General features: G+C 35.4%; 2 protein-coding genes across 4 annotated transcripts; both read right to left on the reverse strand.

Annotated features, from left to right (window-relative positions):
* Positions 1–348: 348 nt before the first annotated feature.
* Positions 349–2,059, reverse strand: LOC133872687 (protein GAST1; the record flags this gene model as incomplete). Its single annotated transcript, XM_062310262.1, is given in 4 exon segments — positions 349–417; positions 420–532; positions 955–988; positions 1,967–2,059. Coding segments are annotated over 4 exon segments (309 nt in total), but the record flags the coding sequence as incomplete, so codon positions are not given.
* Positions 2,060–4,216: 2,157 nt separating this feature from the next.
* On the reverse strand, positions 4,217–12,838 carry LOC133874043 (uncharacterized). Of its 3 annotated transcripts, none has more exons than XM_062311874.1 (9): positions 12,747–12,838; positions 12,358–12,609; positions 10,058–10,447; positions 9,794–9,934; positions 9,609–9,712; positions 9,295–9,516; positions 8,242–8,736; positions 4,869–5,387; positions 4,217–4,724 (listed from the first exon to the last, which is right to left on the reverse strand). In XM_062311874.1, exons 2-9 carry the CDS (start codon positions 12,526–12,528, stop codon positions 4,610–4,612), a joined length of 2,157 nt encoding a protein of 718 aa, XP_062167858.1. In that variant the 5' UTR covers positions 12,529–12,609; positions 12,747–12,838; the 3' UTR covers positions 4,217–4,609. The 3 variants fall into 3 exon arrangements, with proteins under 3 accessions (XP_062167858.1, XP_062167859.1, XP_062167860.1); XM_062311875.1 differs by lacking the exon at positions 12,747–12,838 and adding an exon at positions 12,679–12,743; XM_062311876.1 differs by lacking the exons at positions 12,358–12,609; positions 12,747–12,838 and having other exon boundaries at positions 10,054–10,198.
* Positions 12,839–16,197: the final 3,359 nt, after the last annotated feature.

Raw genomic sequence — 16,197 nt, forward strand, 5'->3', positions numbered from 1 at the left:
AATTCAGTATAGAAAAAAGAAAATCAGGGATAACATTAAACCAAACTCGATCACTGTCGTGCATGATACCCTCCTTCACCAACCTATGAGCTGCCTTATTGGCCCCCCGCTTTGTATGACAACACTACCAACTATCAAAACAATGGAGAACCACATCAATATCATGCATAATTTGCCCATACCTGCGCCAATTATCATCCCTACTATTAAGAGCCGTTACCACAATCTGGTGTATATATATATATATATATATATATATATATATATATTCTTATGTGAGTTTTCTAATGTATTGTATTAATTAATTAGATAATTAAGGTAGGAAAGCAATGAAAAAGAAATTCATGTTCAAGGGCATTTGGGTCCTCCTCTCTTGGTCTTCCAATTGTTGTAGCAAGGACAGGATTCCTTGTTCCCCCGTAAGTTCCCGAAGGCACACACAAGCACTTTGCACAGCACTTTTTGCAGAAGAACATGCATGGCTTCTTGAACGCTGTTTTTGAGCATCTTTCGGTGCAACGTGGACCGCACTCTGCATTCAGTATCAACGGGTATAAAATTTTCTCATTTTCACCTTTCTTAATTTATTTAAAATTCACATTTATTATTATTATTATGTTTTTCTATTCCAAAAAGGCAGTGGAAGAGACCAATTATAGTTAATCTACGTGGACGTAACTATAGTAGCACCTGCTCGCTGGGAGTCGTATGAAAGGGTCCAAACCGGTGGGAATCACAGGCGCTCTTTCAAGTCCAACTGAGTCATAGTCTAACCTAATCCCATCAGGACATCGGTGGAACTTAAAGGCCGCTAATACTAAAGATTATTATTTCGAGAGTCGAACTTTCACCTTAATACATACCCAATCACTTAAAAAATTTTAATTATTGAGAGTTGGATGATATTATTATAGTCCGGGCGAAAGAAAAATGTTAAACCTATAACTCTTTTACCTTGAGGTTGAAGGCTGCCTTGGGTGATGCCGTGCTGAATTTCAATGAAAAGGAATAAAGAAAACCAGCATCAGAGTTTGATCGATCATTAATTTCACATGAATTCCAAAAATAATAATATATATTTGTATGGACATCATATTTGTTGCAGAATTCAATAGATGGATTAATATTGTCCATTTACAAATTCATTAGGAAAACAAAATAAAAAAAAGATGTGGATTAACAAATCTCACCGTGGGGATGAAGTGGCTACTTTGTTGGAGCCTCAATTGCGATCGCCTAAATGCATTATTAGCATAATTATTTGATGCAATTTAATTCAAACAATAGATAATTTTGTAAACAACCTTCTAATTATGCAAAAAAGTCAGAAAATTGTTTTTTTAAGTTATTTACCAAACGAACTCATTTTTGTTTGTTACAGTTTTTCTATATATACTAAAGTACAATTCTTTAACGCAATTTTAAACATGCTTTACGACTTTGAATAGGTAGGATCCTACAATCAGGGATGGACCATGCTTAAGACAAGGGGCCCCCTGGGTTTTTAAATTTTCTTTTAAAATATTTTTATTAAGTTAACTATATTTATAATTTTAGGCTTAAAAATTAGGTTTGGTCCCTACTAAAAATAAATTTGACCACTCATTCATATTTTGGCCCCGACCCTCCAGATGAAAAATTCCGATTCCATCCTTGCTTGCAATAGTGGCTCGTAAAATAGTTCTCCATAAAAGTTTTGGATGGGCATGTGAATGAATTATAAGCCTAAAAGCCCTCTTATCTATTTGTTGAAACTTGAAGCCATCCATTTTAGCCAGGAGATGGCCAGATATTTATCATCATAGCCCTGCAGTCACCCAAGGGCTGCCCTGAATCTACCTTTCAATTTTATTTACCAAAATAAAAGAAAAAAAAACAAAACCAAAAACAAGCAAATTAACTACCAAATTCTGAAAACAGATGTGAAAGAGAGAGAAAGATCGAGAGCTCTAAGAATGTAGCTTACATGGTTCTCTACCAGTAAATATTGCAGCATCATAACTACAGAGAACATTACAATGCACATCTTCCTTCCCATTGTAGAGAGAGAGAGAGAGAGAGAGAGAGAGAGAGAGAGAGAGAGAGATTATATATGTGAAGATGACTGGTTGGCTTGAAGCAATTATATATATATATATATATATATAGGCAGCTTTGATTACAGAGGTTAAATATATGGAATATTTTATTTCTTTTACATGCATGGAAGTTAAGGTGGTGGTTTGTAACAGTTGCGGATAGCAACATATATAGGCAAACCTTGTGTTGTCCAATATGACAATTACACGTATTGCATGGGACAAAATGCATATATATATATATATATATATATATATATATATATATATATATATATATATATATATCCAAATTACCAACTTGACCCTTAATTAATGGCTATTTAGTTTATTTGTAAATGATAACATGGAAGGAAACCCATCCCACCTCTTTAGTATATATGGCCACTCCAAGGTTGGGATTATTGAGCATCTTAACAAGTTGTAACGGAGCCAATATGATGATGGTAGGTTTCTTACTTATCAGAGTCGGGACAAAAGTATGTGACGTCACAAATAAAACCAACATAATTAGATTGATAAAGCTTGTGTTCGAGGGGAAGTGTAACAATGTGCTAGGATATATAAAAAAGTTGAGCCTCGTACTAAAAAGATGTCACAAATTTGGGTAGTTAATATAATATCTTTTGAAATTCATCATGTATTTTGTATAAATTAGGAAGGACAAATCCGGCCGTCATGCTCTCAAAATTAAGAAATTAAACCATGTAGAAATGGGTAGATTGAAAGTAACATGAGGTCACCTTCCATGTGCCTTCACATGTCCCTTCAAGATTAATTATAATGCCGCTCCTTAGACATAACTAAAAAATAAGAATAGAGAGAAGCATATATATATATATAAGATTAACGAATCAGAAACCATTTGTCGTCACTGAAAACTAGGTGGTACTACTGTAAGATCTCTTTCTGTCAGTCTCTTTCATTCCCATGAACTAAGTATTTTGTTGCTTTCTTCCTTTTGTAATCTTGGAAACGAGAGAGAGAGAGAGAGAGAGACAAAAAATGTGACTCAGCTAGCCGGCCATCTCAAACCATTAGAATTAGATATAGTCACTTGATTTTGCGGGTTCCCTCTCGTGAACTATGTTTTTTGTTTGTATTAAATCATTTTTGTGAAAGTTGAAGAAAAAGGACAATGTTTTTCTTCGTATTGAATTTTTGTTTTTTATTATTATTTTGTATTTCCGAATAGCACGTATTTAAAGGATTGTTCATGGAACTACTATCGAGATTCTTTAGATTATCTTTCCTAGTATCATCCCGATATTTCTTATATGTTATTTTTAATAGCATTAATAAGAAAGTAAGTGATTCTCACGTATGTTCAAAATTCAAAATGCATATGATTCTCACGTACATTTTTTATTTCTCATACGTAGCTTTAATAGTGCATATAATTCTCGCATATATTTTTTATACGAAATTTTATATTTCTCACATGTAGTTTTAATAGTACATGTGATTCTCACAAATATTTTTTATACAAAAAATCATATGTATTTTGAATACATATCAGTTTAGTGGATATTAATTTCTCAAAGAATGAGTTCTAAAAATTCTTCCAACCCAATCTCTAAAAGTATGGTGTCCCTTGAACATTTGAGAAGTACATGTTTTAATTTTTTATTAATGCTATTAAAAAATAGACATAAATTTCTTACAAAATAGGTTGTACGATTTCCTACTATCCAACCTCTAAAAGTGATGTGTGCTCATGTTTTTTTAAAATGTGTTTCTCACCTACTTTTTTAATAGTATTAATAATAATAATAATAATAATAATAAAAGTACAAGGTGTGTACAGTGGAGTTGGTGAATATTAATTGCAGGGAATTAAAGGTACGTACGTAGAAGAAATTTGCATGGACTACGGATAGGATTGAGGGTTTTATCATGTCATGTGGATCCTTCTAAATGTTGAGCAGTAATTCGAGAATCTCAAGATAAATAACCATTTACTGATCCAAACGTTCTTGAAAGGGGAGAGTCAAAGTTTGTTGTAGAAATGAATTCACCTACTGGAAAATCTAGTTCATGTATTGTTTTCCATATCTAATGATAATGTTTCCAAAACAAATTTTTAAAATTTAGAAGAGAATAAAAAATAATAAAAAAATAATAAAAAAAAAGGTCCAAATTTAATTCTAAGTTTTTCATAAGAATGAAAGTAAAATTACATCTGGACCGTTGAAAAAATTGCGGGAGATGATTTGTAGTGTTTTTTACGGCACCTAAGTCAAATCCCAAATTCTGATGAGAACCTAAATGTATTAAAATGACCAAGAATACATCCCGATCGGTAACCAACATATCCTTAAATCAACTCATTCCTACAACAAGCCAAGAAATGAACCAAGGACTCGTAGACATAGAAGGCCGCCAAATTCTAAGTACCTGATGAGCAGCAAGAAATGGTTGCTGGGGAGAAATTTTCAAGTCAAATAAGTGTGAGTCAGAATCATTGAAATCTCGCTCTCAACCTCTTGGCCTGGAAAAGAATGATTCACCAAAAATCGCCTGCAAGGCAGTCACGTTCTACAGCAGGCAAGAATTGAATCATAGCATAGATGCCAATACTCTTTGTAGGGGATGAACATCCATGGCAACGGTGGAGGAATAGCGGTACCTACTGTCGACGCTACCCTAAAAACATAAAAAATGTGGGAGAGAGAGAGAGAGAGAGAGAGAGAGAGAGAGAGAGAGAGAGAGAGAAGCTAAGTTCAAATCTCAAGAACCATGAAATGACAGAGCAGTGAGAAGAATACTACGTGGACAAAGGAGACGCACCTTTTCCCAGTCAGGACACCATGAATTGATTTAGCTGCAAAAGACCCAGAAACCCCAGAAAAAACATTTCTATAGTGAGGCAAGACCACTTCTCCTATACTCAAGAAGTTGCAGTGGATAAATGAGACCAGAATACTAGATTTATCTCCACTTTGATTCTGCTGCAAATTTTCAGATGGAAGATCAACTTTATCAGGAGAACAAGCCCCAGCAGAGTCAATCCCATTACTCCGACAAGATACGATTTCAAACCATATCCCAGAAGGAAATCTTCTTCGCCCCACCAACCAAATGAAAATTTTGATACAAGGTGTAGCATGAATAACAGAGATAATGACCTCAATCAGTATACAAATGAGGCTGATAGTTGAGTTCAAAATGCTAAAGAAGATATAGAAAACAGAAGTTGTTGGTAATAGAAGTAAGAGCAGTGTAAACAGAAGAGATCCAAGAACATGTTGCTTCACAGTGTAGTCATAACTATCTAATCTTTGACGAAGAGGATTCCATTTCTGACCCCTGCAAAAGAATCACCAATCATGTGAAGAAAGTGAAACAGGAAAAAAAAAACCTCATATCTTTTGCATAGGAAGTCTCCAAAACCTCAACACGAGTTCCTTCGAAAGTAGTGCTTTTAACTTTCTAAGTCATAGAAATAATAGTTATTTCATCTAAATTCATGGTAAAAGAAACTTTCTAGGAATATGGCAAAGGAGAGCCCCAGCCATAAAAGCGGCCAGAGCCACATATAGTAAACAGACACCCACTCTTTGTTGACCTCTTAGATGACCCCTCTCACAAATCACCCCAAAACTTATGTGGCGTGGTCCCCTAACCAAAAAACCAATTCCCATGCATTTGTTCTTACCATGGGGGAAGTGCCATTTGAGCTCAAGTTCATTGGCTTCCCCTTTTCTGGCTGAAAATGACAAGTCTTTTAATAATTGATTGCACATGATTGTAAAAATCCTTGACATCCATAGTGCATTACATGGACTTCATGACATCTTCTTTCTTTTCCATTTTTTTTTTTTTGAAAATTAATTAAAAATTTATTTGAAAAAAAGGAATGTACACACGCAAGCAATATAGATAGAATCCCTCTAAAGAATTACATACTAAAATTCAAATAATTAACAAAGTCTACAAAGGAAGTTATATAAGCAATACCCAAACCTAGACCACACACACAATGAACACAATAGTAAAAATAACATGTGGCTATTCCCTTCTCTCTATATTGTCCACATAAGGTAAATGCCTTCAAAAGAGACCTTTCCAACAGAAATACACCTCAACCACTTCCAGAGGCACTACCCATCAAACCCCCAAATCTACAAAGGACCATAGCTCTCTTAACAATCAATTGATGAATTAACAAGTGATCAGCTGTCTCACCACTACTTTTACACATGCAACAGCAGCCCACAAAGACAACATTCGTTTTAATTATCAACTGTTAAATTTTTTTCCAAGACACGTGTCCAATAAAAAGGCAACTTTCCTAAGCTCTTCACAACTTCGAACAAGTCTCCAAGGAAATTGCATATTATTATAACCTCTTAGTGCCTCGTAATAGACCAAACATTAAATGTACCTCCATGTTTCAGCTTCCAAAGAAATCTATCAATCCCATTAATTACTGGCACATTTGCGTATAACAGATCGAAAAGTGAGTCCACTGCAGTCCTGGAAGGAGGGGGGGAGATAGGAAATAGGTCACTTCCTCCTCCTTTTCACATCTGACTCAGAACCTCACTAACACAACACTTTTTGACCCACATCCCTAAACACCTGTTTATTTTTTTTTTATAAGTAAGAAAATTTCATTAAAAAAGCGTAAAGCGCCCCTAAGTACACATAAAGTATACACAGGAACAGCCCAGCTAGCCCACATGAAAAGCCCATAAGAAACTACATACCCACAATACCCAAAACCCACATGAAACCCAAGATACAATAGAAACCCTCCAACAAACACCCAAGATACAAAGTAACCCCCATAATAAAATAAAACCCAATAGAACCCCCCATCCAACACCCAAAATACAAAGTAATCCCCCATAAAACAATAAAACCCAAGATTCAAAAGAAACCCCCCATCAAACATACTAAAACATACTTGGCTAGCCTTGAACATCGTAGTTATTCCACCATTCTTGAACTCCCTAAATGAATCCCTCCTCGTTAAGCTACGTGTTTTCGAACTCAAATGCACTCTTACCCTTCTCAATCCACCACAATCTAACAAAAAGGGAAAGTGTTCTGAAACAGATTGACTAAGAAGTCATTGTATAGCATCCAAATTATTCTTTCCACTCCAAGTGTACTAAAAATGTGTCAATGCAAGACATTAAAGGTGGATCTTGGTTATTAGAATAAAAGATCCAATTCTGTGATGAAATCTGGAAACTGTCATGGCTGACGTAAACTTGTCACACCCGAATGATTCACTCAAAAACTGAAGTCACATTGAAGTCCCCTGTTAATATCAAGGAACTGTTCATCTACCAAAAGCTGCTCTCATTTCCTCCCACAAACCAACTCTCCATTTATCATCTATAGGACCATAAACCCCATCAAACGCCCACACAAAACATCTTTCAACATTATAAATCAAGCAAAAAGGCCAAGAAGTTCCCTATTGCAACTTCTGTCTTCTCAACCACCGTCTATCCCATATTAAAAGGACACCCCCCCACCCCACCCCAAAAAAGAAAAATCTGAAAAACAAATTTCTAACAATTCTCTTGAACATTACCTCAATCTTGGTTTCTTGTAGGCAGATCACATCCCACAGAGAAATTCTTCACCACTAATCTCTTCCCTGCATCATAATTAATAGAAGAAACTAGACTCCACAGCTGCCTATTGCCTTTCAATTAACTTGATTTCACTGCTTAGTACCCTCAGCCACTGTCTTCATCCATCCATCTTCAATAGCCCCAAAAAGAGCCATAACTTGACCCTCAAAACTATCGATCTAAGCACCCAGAAATTTGCTAAAAACTTTAAATGTTTTTTAGTACCCATTTAGACACTTCGCCACTGTCCTCAGCATTCAGTGGGCCAAATATGGCTATTGGCTCACAACATACTGCGGTTCACGCCTCTCAAGAATCTACCACCTTCATTCGGAACTCAAAACATTTTTAAATTGATCCTGACCAAAACCCTCATCTGCTTGACTTTATAACAGACGATACTTTTCCTCTCCTTTCCACTTAAACTTAAATAGTAGACTTGTCTTTTTCTTTTAATGTTTCCAATTAATCTAATAAAATTTCATGATTATTACAATTTCCAGGTGGATTTTTGAACTTTTTAAGAGTTGTAGAAGCTAAATCAAGAAAATGGAATCACAAAGTATTACCTGAAAAGGCGCCACAAAGCTGCTAATGCCTGAATCTGCATTGAATATATACCTGAGAGCAACCAATGAAGAGATGATACATGCAAAGTTGCCAGTAAAAGTATGTCCATGATCAAAGCAGCAGGTATTGTCATCCCAGAAAGAATCCCTGATATTGCAAGTCCTTTAATGACATGAATGGAAAGAAAACCCCCGAAGGCCCAGAGGGTAGACCATATTTGGATTGCATTAAGAGAAATCATGCCAAGAACTCCTGCCAGTTCCGTGTTTAACTTGAAACCTGCAGGGACTCCCATTAACCAAACACAACCTGTCCGCAACAAATTGTTTGTAATGTCATTGGCAAAGTTCATAACCCACAAGGAAGCAGGTTCTGCATTGTATAACAGTGCCACACCAATCAAGTTTCCCAAGAGAACATCAAGAGCTAAACTTGACCACATGGAATGCTTATGTAATGCAGCTTTCTCCGCATATTCAACGCATGATAGAGACCTTACAAATCAAAAACTGCAGTTAATGAGTTGGGAAAAATAGGAACCTACTGCAAATGATGAATACAGCCACTAAACAAGAGAAAATTAGCAGGATTCAGTAGGCCAAATAACACTTCCTTCAAGATCTCGTACGCTTAAAATAACAACCAGAAGGGGGTGTTGATAGGAAATAAAATCTAAATTTTACTAAAATGCTTAAATTTAATAAAAGGAAAGGTGGAAAATTAACTGAAAATCAAAATGGCTTTGCCCTTAATATTAGGTTCAAATGTATAGATTTCATCAAATACTGAGATGTAGTAGCAAATAGTATTTAAAACCTAATTTATAAATCAACAGGTATGTTAGTTAATGTGTTTTGGAGGGTGTTTTTTGTTTTTTGTTTGAAAAAGTATTCAGATGTGAAATAAAGGTGAAAATAGTATTGAGTGTTTTGTGAGTGTATTGTGTTTTGGATTATTTGTTAATGTTTTGTTTAGAGAACAAAAAACAGAAGAAGAAAATTTTAACAAACGAAGCCAACAATTCCCAAGTATTCCAGAAAGCCTCATCTTACCTCAGGCCACTTTCTTGAAGGAAGATTGGCCAATACAAGATTTGACAGCAGCGGATTCGTATATGTATCAATGTAGAATTGAATATTTTTGCCACTGTAATGTCCATCCATAATTGCGATATGGAACTCAAAAGGCTATGGAGAAGCTGAAGAATGATGTAGAATAAAGTTGACAATGAAGCCATGGACATTGCAAGTAGTTGCCACATGAAGGTAAGCAACCTGAAAAGCCACAACACGACCATCAAATATTGCAAAGTGGGATGGACGAAGGGAGAAGGTGGGATGCACGACTAGAGTCTTAAAGAGAATACCTGCAAATGAAGGAAAACCAAACAAAGGATCTCCTAGAGGCCACATGTCTCTCAAAAAGTATTTTTGCAGCAGCGGAACTATTAATTGCCAATATTACTGTATCCTGTAGATAATGAATTGAAAAGGCATATTGATAACGAGGCTAAAGGTCTGAATACGCAAAAAGATTTGCAGGTTCTGTTACCAAGTCAACTAGTGTTTGCTTTTGGTGAAGTTCATCAACCCACTTAGGCCTCTTGAAAGGAGCCTTCACTTGCTCAGACAAATTCCAAAGATGCAGGGAGAAATGGTGGCCACCATATGAGGGAGTTTCATAAAGTATCACCTACATTGTTCAAACAAAAGAAAGAGAGTAATCACAAAAACCAATCACAGCCTCAAAAGAAGAAAAGGGGAGGGGAGGCAAGGGGGGAGGAGCATGCTGTAGAAGCCATCATGACTTACATACGTGTACATCACACGGAAACACTAATTCCCCATTCCAGTGAATGTGATGCAATTTAGGAATCCAATGAGTTTCTCCACCACACTGTTCGTAAAAATCATTTGCTAACAGGATCCAATTACTGTTTCGAATAGAAGCTTGATTACATTGCTCTAGTAATCCATCAAGTTTGTGGCACCCACAGGTCAATCGTCCATAATTTTCTCTGAATATACCTCTATTGTTCTGCATACAAGCATTGCCACGAGTAGAGTTTCTTTTATCTTCTTTCATTCCAGAGCTTAACAAGAGGCCAGCACTGCTAAGATCTACAGCATGCTGACCCAGCATACAGAGCGACGATTTATCCTGTAGGGATTTGGGCATGTTCCCATTTGTGTCATGGAGGATTCCCTGACAAAAAGCAGTTCACACCATAAAATTCACTTTCCATATTAAAAATACTTTCAAGTAACCAACTAAAAAGAAAAATAATGTTGTTACGTTTCCCAGAACAAGGGCAATCTTCATTCTAGAGTTGTTACCTCAACATTTACCAAACCAAATTCTTCAATACCCACCCAACCACTGCTTTGAATTGGATTTCAATAATAGATACACTAAGATAATATGCTTAATTTAAACATTACTAGTTTGCAGGCTTTGATAAAGTATAGTATGTCCCTTAAAAGCCCCACAAAGTGTTCCTCCCCCTTGGAGACTTGTTGATATTATGAGCTGAGGACGCACTACCACATGAGTGATAACCCAAAAATACTAGTCCCAATTGAGACTCCAGGTCCTCTAGTCATATTTGCATGATACCCCAAAATGACTAGTCACAATTGAGGCTCCTCAATGGTTTAAACAGCCCATATTGATCCAAAACGCACTCGATATAGGACTCAGTACACGCTAGCGCCCACCGCCCTCACTGTCTAAATCCTTGGAGTACCTCAATTGATTCTTTAGATCGATATGGCATAATTCAACTAACCCTTTTAACAGAACAGTTTACCCTTTTGTCTTCTCAAGGAAAAAGGGGCTTGTCAAGCCCTTCCCAATTTTTTTTTTCTCTCTCTCCCTTTTATCTTGATGGATAAGTCCTTTTCTAATTCTCGTACATCACAAATCACATGATAGTTCATTTACATATCAGTAACTATAACTTGTAAAGCTTATCAACCAATATATCTGAATGTTGTCTCGATTAGAACTCTAATTTTGAATTATGCTGATAAAAAATAATTAATATCAATCACTATATGACTTTCCATAACAAAATTAGGACGATAAAATCACACCGAGAAAATCCTTGTGAAGTAGAAAGGCAATCAAAAAAACATATTGTGCTTTTAGGTTGATGTTTTGAAGCTTTGTGTCGCATCACTCAAAAATCAATATTCAAATCAAAGCAATTGGATGTCCAAGTCATGCCTATATGAACATGACCATTCAATAGAAATAATCTAACACTCCACCTTTGTCATACATTCCATACATCAAAGTAGGCAGATATTTTACAGGGAAAACTGCATTTAAGCTAGAAAATATGAAGCGACACAAATGGATTTAGTTTTTATTCCATTCAAGATGGAAACTAGCAAGGGGTCATTGAACAAAGAAAATCAAACATAAGGGGTATAATATTCTCAAGTGTTACCATTGTGCCAAAAGTGGATTATATAGCGTGAACAAAATAGGAGGACATTTGGAAGAATAGAGCTTCTTCTAAGTATGCTTCAGTATAGGTTTCCGAGTTTAATGTATCAGTGAATGTCCACTGAAGCCAGTCTGCATACCACTTGGTTGGTCTTCTTGGATTCTTTATACGTACACATGTAATTCTTGGGGTTCCCTACTACACTATCCCTGTACTTTATTTCCCTTTTTGCCCATAAATATCCTATTAGTTATTAAAAGAAAAATCTAATGCATATCTGTAAAACAAACCCCAAATATCAAAGCAAGCATTAATGTCTACAAGAATGAGAATGACACGCACAGCACCCTGAACACCTCCACATTGCCCACATTGTGGAAAGAGAAAATAAGCAATCACTCTTAAACATCATCTGCCATTTTGCGGCCAACGGTGATCAACAACTTCTTCACCAGGTGCACCTTTTTTTTCAAATCTGGATGCCTAATTCTAGAATTTAAGTGACACTTCCGCAATACTAGAATTTAAACAAAGCACGACGCAACAAGTATCAAAACCATTAAATAATTCTAAAGAACAAATCCAATCAATTTTTTTTAAGACTAATTGACTCCATATGCCTTAAAACAAAGCGGCATAGTTCAAATTTTGAGTGTTATACCTCGAGGCTGGAGCGATTATGCGAAAGAGAGACTTCAGTGCATGCGAAAGCTACTACAATGTCGAGGGAAGCTGAAGAAGAAGAAAGAAACCACCCAAACAAGAGATTGGAGGATAACGGTTCACTCGATGACAACTGCGTGGGCCACCAAATCCTACACTTTCTTCTCATTTTTACCTCATGAGTGTGCCTTCCTTCCCACTAAACGGTCACCGTTTCGTTTTCCGCTCATTCTCAGAAACCAAGCGGAATCTGACAAATGAAAAATGAAAAATATAAAGAAAACGACTTCGAAAATCAAAGCAGAGAAATCGATGATACCTTATGGATTTGTTTGTTGTGCGTGTGTGTCTGGGAGAGAGAGAGAGAGAGAGAGAGAGAGAGAGTACCAGGTGGAAGACATGGCCGGCATTAATATGGAGCAGAAAATAGCAATCGGCGTGTTTAGATGCAGAGTATAGGCTGGGAGACAAAAGAAAACGGTGTGTTCTGATGCACAGTATAAACCCTTTTTATTATTATTATTTTTTTTTTTATTTTTCTAAGCATATTCCATGACATGTATGATATACTCCAGACCCATTAACTACTTAAAATAAATAAATAAATATAAATCTAACTGTTACAATATATGGAAACTGGAAAAACTATATTCTCTATTAAACAGATTAATTGTAAATAAAAAATATTTCAATATAAAAAAATATACGAAAAATATTATATATTTTCTATTTATTCTAACACTAACATTTTTCGTCTATATTTATATCAGAAGCTTCAGAACTACTTAATATTTTCTCATTTACTTTATATATACATGCTCATTGAAAAAAAAAAACTACATAAGGTCGGTTAGGGTTTGCGATTTTAAAATGTGATTTTTAAAAACGTAGTTAAATATTTGACAAAATTACAATTTGACCTTTAAAATTTCAGTTTAACCTTTAAAATTGTGTTTTTTTTTTAAAAAATATATATATATCACAATGCCTGTGATTAGAAAAATGCAAATTCTTTATAAATGCAATTTCAAACGATTCATTTTATACCATTTGGTTTAAAATCATAATTTTTATTTGTAAAATTGCAATGCCATACATACCTTAATTTATAAAGTATCGAAACTGTTTGCAGTGTTGGTAATGACAAAGTAACTATGATTAGGCGACTCCTACCATGTCCTGGAGGCAAAATGTCTTGCATTTTTTGTTTGATCCCACCACCATATCTGAAATTTTAAAAATCAATGTCCGTCCACACTCTGATCCCCTTCTCTGGACCCCTTCTTCTACCGGTGTTTTCTCCGCCAAATCCATCCATCACCTCATTAGCTCCTTATCTCCTTATCTCCTTCCACCCTTTCACATCTCTCAAAATCTAGTTGGAAGGCTCTTTGGAAGCTTCAGCTGAACCATCGCCTTCAACTTTTTATTTGGAAAATGGTATGGAATATTATTCCTACCAAATTTCGAATTTTTCACATCATCCCTTCTTTCATATCAGACACCAGTTGCTCTCTATGCTCTTATCCCATAGACTCTCTCCCCCATCTCTTTTTCACTTACACCATTGCACGTGTGGTTTGGCGCCAATCTTTTTGGCCTTTGGATACTATTGCATTAAATGTTACTAACATGACAAATTGGCTCCTTATCATTCTCCATCCACATCGTATGCTTGGCGTTCCTCCGGCAGAGACTCATAGGTTCCAAAATTTTGCTGTTGTTGCCTGTGATCACCTTTGGTTTTCCAGGAACAAAGCTTATCATGATGGCATTATCCCAAATGCTCTTAGCATATCTACTACTATCAACAGGATTGCTCTGGAACACTATTATGCGTGGACAGCTAAATATGATAAAACTCCTGCAGTCTGGAAAAACCCATCTCCTCCCTATTTCAAGATAAAATATGATACTGCTATCAAAGCCACCTTCTCTGCTCAAGCTGCAACCTGCAGAGACTCTACTGGTTCTATAATCAAGTGTATCTCCCTGATTAGCTCTCCATGCTCTCCTATTTATGGTGAGGCTCTTGCTGCTCTTCTGGCTTCCTGATTGGCAACTTCTTTAGGATTATATTCTTTTATCTTATAAGGTGATTCTCTCAATGTCACTTTGGTGTTTCAGCATCCAGCATCTACTACAGATTGGCGAATTGTTTCCATCATCTCCAACATTCTCTCCATCCTCCCTCCAACTGCTAGCTGGCAAGCTAGTCGTGTTAACCAAAGTGCAAACTTCTGTGACCACCATGTGGCAAATTGGGCCGTAACTATAATTTATTCTGACTGCATTCTCATCATTTCCTTATTATCCTCATCTTTTTCTCCATGTTTTGGAAAATATACCCCCTCCACCTTCTTTGTTTCATAAGTTAGATTTTTTTTTTTTCTTTCCGTTCTTTCTACGATGTACTCACAAAAAAAAAAAAAAAAAAAAAAAAAAAAAAAAAAAGGAAAAAAGAACTATGATTTTGCGAAAAATTCGAAACAATGAAACATTGACTATTGTTTCTTTTTGCAAGACCAGAGACTGAGGGCCCTAGTACAGTTGTCTTCTCTCCCTCTGTCCCTCTCTGCCCACTTTCGTAATTCCATTGGATATCAAAATTCAAAAGCTTCTAATTTACTCCATTGAACCATCTTTTTCTTTATTGACCGACATCGATAAGACTCATTCTTTCTTTTCTTTTATTTTCTTTTTTTAATTGATCGGCATGATTTCAATAGTTTGAAAACACTTTTTTAAATGAAAACCAACTTAAAAAACAACGCTTATTTTTATATTATATCAAAATATTTTTTTTAAAAAAATAAAAATAAAAAATAATTTTTTTTTCAAAACCACGAGGAAGCATCAAAATGCTGCCTTCGTGCGAATAGATGCAAAAAATTATTAAAGACTCTCCATGGGTTGGAGGCTTGGCCCCATTTGTTTATGCATAAAGTAAGTTTCAGGCGTTTAACTCTTATGGAAAATTAACAAATAATTTTTTTTTTTTATTATTATTATTTTGGAATTGCGAGGAAGAGAGAGACGCGAAAAAAAGTTGTGAAAAATAGTGCGGGAAAATATAAGGCTTTCGGACGTGGGATTGAGAAGTAATTCTATATGTTATATAAATGTCTATCGAGAATCTATCAAATAATAAGGTGGCTTCTAAATTCACCATTTGATTAATCACATACCCTATGATAATTTTAAAAGCCACCTCATTATTTGATGGACATTTATATAACATGTAAAATTACTCAGGATTGAGATCCAATGCAATTGCCTACCTGTATTGATTGAAATTTTAGCAAATAGTTATGAGAGGGCTCTTGTAGAGCCCACGTGTCCGTACAGGTGTTTGGATAGTCCAAGACTTGTTCAGGCAGGTATGCCTCTCATAAAGGGCCTTCTCACAATAGCCTGCTTAAAGGTGTGGAAAAGCGATAAAAAAAAATCATTTTACGACTCGTAAAAGTATTTTCTTTGATCAATTAAAAACATTTTTAGGTTGAACAATATTCTACATACGTCGCACTAGACGCTCCAAAATAAGAAAAATATTTTCCAGTAAATAAATATTTTACTAGCCAAAACAAATTGGCCTTAGGATCTTGGGGTTAAATGTATTTTAAATTCTTTGAAAATTTTGAAGGTTTAAAGAATAAAGCAATCGCATGCAATTACATAATTAATATGGAAAGAGATTAGGGCAAATTGAAGCCCAAAACTGGTCCAGGAAATTGATTGAACTATAATTTACCCAATTCTTCTTTCAAAATAAAAAAATAAATAAAAGAAAAGAAAAAAGAAAATACAAATATCACTCTTCGACTTTAATGCATAG

This window comes from Alnus glutinosa, chromosome 7 (assembly GCF_958979055.1).
Source record: "Alnus glutinosa chromosome 7, dhAlnGlut1.1, whole genome shotgun sequence".
Lineage (NCBI taxonomy): Eukaryota > Viridiplantae > Streptophyta > Magnoliopsida > Fagales > Betulaceae > Alnus > Alnus glutinosa.